The following is a 6,944-nucleotide window of genomic DNA, read 5'->3' on the forward strand; positions in this document are numbered from 1 at the left end:
ATAAGTTCCATCCATTCTGTCATGAATACTTACTTGGAGTTCAATGCTAAATTTCAGTACGTGAAGTGATCTAAGAAGGCTGTTGTTAAGCTGGAAAGTGTACAGAGACGATTTATGAGGTCGTTGCCAGGACTCGAGGGCCTGAGTTACAGGGAGACGTTGGCAGACTTGGAGCACAGGAAGATGAGGGGTGATCTTAGAGGTGTATAAGATTATGAGGGGAATAGGTAAGTTGAATGCACGGTCCTTTACCCAGAGTTGGAGAATCAAGAACCAGAGGGCATAGGTTTAAGGTTGGAAGAGAAAGGTTTAATAGGAGCCTGAGGTGCAACTTTTTTTTTTACACAGAGTGTTGGGTGTATGGAACGAGCTGCCAGAAGCGATAGATGAGACAGGTACTATAACAACATTTGAAAGACATTTCGATAGGTACTTTGGTGGTAAGAATCGGAAGGCAGATTATTATTTGAATGGTGTCAAGTTAGGAAAAGGGGACGTACAACGTGATCTGGGTGTCTTAGTGCATCAGTCACTGAAAAGAAGCATGCAGGTGCAGCAGGCAGTGAAGAAAGCCAATGGAATGTTGCCATTCATAACAAGAGGAGTTGACTATAGGAGCAAAGAGGTCCTTCTGCAGTTGTACAGGGCCCTAGTGAGACCGCACCTGGAGTACTGTGTGCAGTTTTGGTCTCCAAATTTGAGGAAGGATATTCTTGCTATTGAGGGCGTGCAGCGTAGGTTTACTAGGTTAATTCCCGGAATGGCGGGACTGTCCTATGTTGAAAGACTGGAGAGACTAGGTTTGTATAAACTGGAATTTAGAAGGATGAGAGGGGATCTTATCGAAACGTATAAGATTATTAAGGGGTTGGACATGTTAGAGGCAGGAAACATGTTCCCAATGTTGGGGGAGTCCAGAACCAGGGGCCACAGTTTAAGAATAAGGGGTAGGCCATTTAGAACAGAGATGAGGAAAAACTTTTTTAGTCAGAGAGTTGTGAATCTGTGGAATTCTCTGCATCAGAGGGCAGTGGAGGCCAATTCTCTGAATACATTCAAGAGAGAGCTAGATAGAGCTCTTAAGGATAGCGGAGTCAGGGGGTATGGGGAGAAAGCAGGAACGGGGTATTGATTGAGAATGATCAGCCATGATCACATTGAATGGCGGTGCTGGCTCGAAGGGCCGAATGGCCTACTCCTGCACCTATTGTCTATTGTCTATTGTACATGGATTGGAAAGGTTTAGACGGATATGGCACAAATGCAAGTTGGGCCAAAGGACCTGTTTCCCCACTATGAGACTCCATCTACACTTCATGCTGCTTTGGAAAAGCACACAATATAATCAAAACGTCCCACCCCAGTCATTCCAACTTCTTCCTGCTCCCGTCCGACAGAAGATACAGAAGCTTGAAAGCACGCACTGCCAGGCTCAGGAACAGCTCATTCCCCTCTCTAATCAGGCTTCTGAATGGTCTTTCTATAAGCTAGGGTATAGTCCGATTCACCTGAACTCTATTGCAGACATTGGACATTGTCTAAGGAACATTTCACAAAATGCTGGAGTAACTCAGCAGGTCAGGCAGCATCTCAGAAGAGAAGGAATGGGTGACGTTTCGGGTCGAGACCCTTCTTCAGACTGAAGAAGGGTCTCGACCCGAAACGTCACCCATTCCTTCTCTCCTGAGATGCTGCCTGACCTGCTGAGTTACTCCAGCATTTTGTGAAATAAATACCTTTAATTTGTACCAGCATCTGCAGTTATTTTCTTACACTTTGTCTAAGGAACAGATCGCTAAAATGCTGAGAACTATATTCTGCACTCTGTATCTTCCCCCTCTACCTATTGTACTTGAGTTTGAACTGGTAGCATCCATGTAAAGTATTATCTGATCTGATTGGATAGCATGCAAAACAAAGCTTTTCCCTGTACCTCAGAGCACATGACAAAATAAACCTAAACCTAAACATAGACTGATAGACTTTCTGAGCAGCAAAGAAGTGTTCTTCATACATCTTTACTGGAAGCTGTTAAACTATTTTCACTAATGGAGAGTTTAGGACTAGAGGCCATAGCCTCAGAATAAAAGGACGTACTTTTAAAGATGATAAAGACAAATCTCTTTAGCTAGATGGTGGTGAATCTGCGGAATTCATTGCCACAGATGGCTGTAGAGGCCAAGTCAATGGGTATTTTTAAGGCGGAGAGTGATAGATTATTGATTAGTACGGGTGTCAAGGATAATAGGGCAAAAGCAGGAGAATGGGGTTAAGAGGAAAAGATAGATCAGCCATGATTGAATGGCGGAGTAAACTTGATGGGCTGATTGGCCTAATTCTGCTCTTAGAACTTATAAATCCCATCATTTTAATGTTTTATCATTTTAAAATCCTCATACCTCAGGTCGTCCAGCACAGAATGGTATTCCTTTTCTGCCCCTGCTCTCCTGGCTGCTTGGCTGGCTTCATTGATAGCTTTGTCCACTTGTTGTAAAACTCCTTGCTCCAACACTTCCTGGTCATAGACGTCCACTCCCAGGCTCTGCAGCTCCACGACCTGGGCACTCCGCTCCACCGCCTGGATCTGCTGCCGGTCAATCTGCAGCCCCTTGGCAGCGCCCCGCACCTCCGCGGGAAGTAAGACCCCCGAGGTGGACGGTCCGCTGTCGGAGACGTCAGCGTCAGCCCAGCCATCGGCGGGAGCTCCATGCCCTTGAGGAGACTCTGGGCCAGCTGCTGGGAGAGCGTGTGGCACATCTGGATGCTGGCCACCTGCAGATGCCACATCTGAATCCTGGTCACCTGGCGACTGGCTTCTTTCGGTTGGCATCTTCTTCAGCCTATAACAGGAGCAGAGTGAACAATGACACAGACCACGGCGTTTATAACTGATTACAAGAGCATGGCGTGCAGGCGAGGAATGGATTCATACACTGGATTACAGGGATCCAGTAGACGTGGTGTCTTTGGATTTGCATACGGGCATCAACACGATCCCACATGGTTTGTCAACAAGATTAGAGGACCCTATAGGATGAGGGGTGATAGTACAGAGCTGTACAAGATCACGAGAGGAATAGATCAGGTAAATGCACAGTCTTTTGCCCAGAGTAGGAGAATCGAGAACACGAGAATGCAGTTTAAGGTGGGGGGTGGGGAAGATTTAATAAGAGCCTGAGGGGCGTTTTTTTACACAAATGGTGGTAGGTATATGGAATGAGCTGCCAAAGGAGGCAATTGAGGTAGGGATCATCACAACGTTCAAGTTATTGTACAGGTATGTGGATAGGATAGGCTTATGCACAGCCTCAAATTAGAAGAATGGGAGATGAGCTCATGGAAGCGTACATTTTTATGGGCACAAAGGAGCTGCAAATGTTGCATCTTCGGTTCCCTGTGCCAGACTCTCACCCTTTGATCTGGTTTATGTTTAAAGGGAAGCTAATGAGAGGGAGGGGGTGGTTTGTATGTGGGAGCAACTGCCAGAGAAGTGCAGACACAAGGAGCTGCAGGTGCCGGTTTACACAAAAAGACACAGAGTGCTGGAGTAACTCAGGCAGCAACTATGGGGAACATGGATTGGTGAATTTTGGGGTCAATAGACAATAGGTGCAGGAGTAGGCCATTCGGCCCTTCGAGTCAGCACCGCCATTCAATGTGGTCATGGCTGATCATTCTCAATCAGTACCCCGTTCCTGCCTTCTCCCCATACCCCTGACTCCGCTATCCTTAAGAGCTCTATCTAGCTCTCTCTTGAATGCATTCAGAGAATTGGCCTCCACTGCCTTCTGAGGCAGAGAATTCCACAGATTCACAACTGATAAAGTTTTTCCTCATCTCAGTTCTAAATGGCCTACCCCTTATTCTTAAACTGTGGCCCCTTGTTCTGGACTCCCCCAACATTGGGAACATGTTTCCTGCCTCTAACGTGTCCAACCCCTTAATAATCTTATACGTTTCGATAAGATCCCCTCTCATCCTTCTAAATTCCAGTGTATACAAGCCTAGTCGCTCCAGTCTTTCAACATATGACAGTCGGGATCCTACTTCAGATAGATGGGCACTTTGTGTCTTTGGTATAGATCAGCATCTGCTGCAGTTGTTTGTTTCTACAAAGTTGTGGAGGACGTGGAGAGGCAACAACAATCATCAGGCCATGGGTGACCCACAGTAATGGTGGAGTGGAGTGGAGTCACATCACAGCGGGTCAGGCAGCATCTGTGGAGGGCGTGGAGAGGTGACGGTTTGGATCTGAAGGAGGGGGAGGAGGCGGTGCAGGGCCCGGGGCGAGGGGGGGGGGGGGGGAGCGGCGTCTCCCTGGGACAGCCCGGGGCCCGGAGATCTGCACTGACAACCGGCCCGGCCCGGCCCGAGGGGGGGGGGGGGGAGAGGCTCCTCAGCGACCGAGCTCCCGGACCCTCCACAGCCCCCGGCCCTCGGCCCGGCATTTGTCCCGCACCACCCGGCCCCCGCTCACCGCTCGGCCAGTCGGGCTCCCGGTCTCCGCTCACCACCGCCAGGCGCCGGCTCCCCTCACTGCGCCCACAGCGCCCCCACTCGGCCGGAGGACCAGCGCCATCCCCGCGCCCACAGCGCCCCCAACTCGGCCGGAGGACCAGCGCCTACAGCGCGCCCACTCGGCCGGAGGACCAGCGCCATCCCAGCGCCCCCACCCGGCCGGAGGACCAGCGCCATCCCAGCGCCCCCACCCGGCCGGAGGACCAGCGCCCTCTCCTCGCCCACAGCGCCCCCAACTCGGCCGGAGGACCAGCGCCCACAACGCTCCCACTCAACGGAGGACCAACGCCCTCCCCGCGCCCACAGCGCTCCCCACGCGGCCGGAGGACCAGCGCCCTCCCCTCGCCCACAGCGCTCCCACTCGGCCGGAGGACAAAGCCGCCTCTGTGACTTCCGGTGGGGTGAACGATAAAGCGCACTGCAGCGACACCTGCCGGAGCGGAGGGACATTGCCTGGGATGGACGCCGCAGCGACACCTGCCGGCGCAGCGGTAGAGTTGCCGCCTTACAGCGAGTGCCGCGCCGGGGACCCGGGTTCGATCCCCACTACCGGATTCTGTCTGTACGGAGTTTGTACGTTCTCCCCGTGACCTGCGTGGGTTTTCTCCGAGATCTTCGGTTTGTCGGATAATTAGCTTGGTAAATGTAAAACATGTCCCTGGTGGGTGTGGGATACTTCCAGTATGGTCCCTGGTGGACTCTTCGGAAGTGATGACCACAAGATACAAGGAGACAATGGGGAACAAGCCGCTCACAGCGATGTCTGCCGGAGCCCAGATGACAATATGCCCTCTTTACAAGAGCCCAGAGTGTTTAATTGTCCCAATGGACAATGGACAATTGTCCCAATGCACTGGGACAGGAATAATGATGTTCTTACTTGCTGCTAACACAACATATTATGATAAATAAGGTTCAATCCTGCCCTCGGGTACTGTCTGTGCGGAGTTTGTACGCTCTCCCTGTGGCCGTGAGGGTTTCCTCCGGGTGCTCCGGTTTCCTCCCACATCTAAAGACGAGCAGGTTTAGAGGGTAATTGGCCCTCTGTAAAATTGCCTCTAGGAAGTGGATGAGAAAGTGGGTTAACATCAACTCGAATGGGGGAAAAATATCGTCCATTTTCCGTAAGGTCAACCCTCAAAGCACCAATCGGGAATACAGCCATCTGAACGTTTATTCCTGTCCCTTTCCTCCTATCTCCATATGCCCTTCCACCCATACCCCCCTACACTCCACCCATACCCCCCTCTACACTCCCCCCTTACCCCCCCACTACACTCCCCCCATACCCCCCACCACACTCCCCATACCAGTCCCCCAATAAACTACACTCCCCCCATACCCCCCCACTACACTCCCCCCATACCCCCCACTATACTCCCCCCATACCCCCCCACTACACTCCCCCCATACCCCCCACTATACTCCACCATACCCCCCACTACACTCCCCCCATACCCCCCCACTATACTCCCCCCCATACCCCCCCCATACCCCCCCACTACACTCCCCCCCATACCCCCCCACTACACTCCCCCCCATACCCCCCACTACACTCCCCATACCAGTCCCCCAATAAACTACACTCCACCCATAACCCCCCACTACACTCCCCGCATACCCCCCACTACACTCCACCCATACCCCCCCACTACACTCCCCATACCCCCCCACTACACTCCCCGCATACCCCCCGACTACACTCCCCCCATACCCCCCCCACTACACTCCCCCCATACCCCCCACTGCACTCCCTTTACACTCATGACGGTACGACCAAATTTGTCTCTAATTCCATCTACAAGTTTGCAGATGACACCACTGCGGCGGTGGGCAGGATCATGAACATTGATGAGACGAAGTACAGGAAGGAGATAGTGGACTTAGTGACAAGGTGCCAGGACAATAACCTCTCCCTCAATGTCAGCAAGATGAAGGAGCTGGTTATTGACTTCAGGAAGCGTGGTGGAGCACACACCCCAATCAGCATCAATGGTGCCGATGTGGACATGGTTGGGAGCTTCACGTTCCTTGCCCATGATCTGTCGACGACCAACCACGTTGATGCAACAGCCAAGGATCACATTCACCGCCACTTCCTGAGGTGACTGAGGAAATGGGGCATTCTCCAATGACTCTCCCAAGCAAAGATAGCTCTCTCAGATCACCCCTCAGCCTCCTGCACTCCAAGGAATAAAGTCCCAGCCTGCCCAACCTCTCCCTTTAGCTCAGGCACTTCAGTCCTGGCTGTTATGATCTTCTAAGGATGGTGTCTGTAGTTGCATCTTGGACTCTGGTTTTGCACTATTATTGTTACCTGGTATTACCCATTATTAATTTATTGTAGTTCTGATTATTTTGTATTTATCTGAATGTTATTGTGTTTATGGGACTGTTAGCTGCTGCAAGAAAGATTGTAATTGTCC

General features: G+C 51.4%; 1 protein-coding gene across 1 annotated transcript in view; it reads right to left on the bottom strand.

The window, feature by feature from the left end:
- The window catches only part of ercc6 (excision repair cross-complementation group 6), a 49,043-nt gene extending 44,479 nt beyond the window's left edge, over window positions 1-4,564 (bottom strand). The window contains exons 1-2 of the mRNA XM_078428337.1: window positions 4,478-4,564; window positions 2,400-2,840 (exon numbers count right to left, since the gene is read on the bottom strand). Of these exons, the coding sequence (XP_078284463.1) occupies window positions 2,400-2,830 (431 nt within the window). The 5' untranslated portion in view covers window positions 2,831-2,840; window positions 4,478-4,564. The remainder of the gene's footprint in view (window positions 1-2,399; window positions 2,841-4,477) is intronic.
- Window positions 4,565-6,944: the final 2,380 nt, after the last annotated feature.

This window comes from Rhinoraja longicauda, chromosome 35 (genome assembly GCF_053455715.1).
Source record: "Rhinoraja longicauda isolate Sanriku21f chromosome 35, sRhiLon1.1, whole genome shotgun sequence".
Classification (NCBI taxonomy): domain Eukaryota; kingdom Metazoa; phylum Chordata; class Chondrichthyes; order Rajiformes; family Arhynchobatidae; genus Rhinoraja; species Rhinoraja longicauda.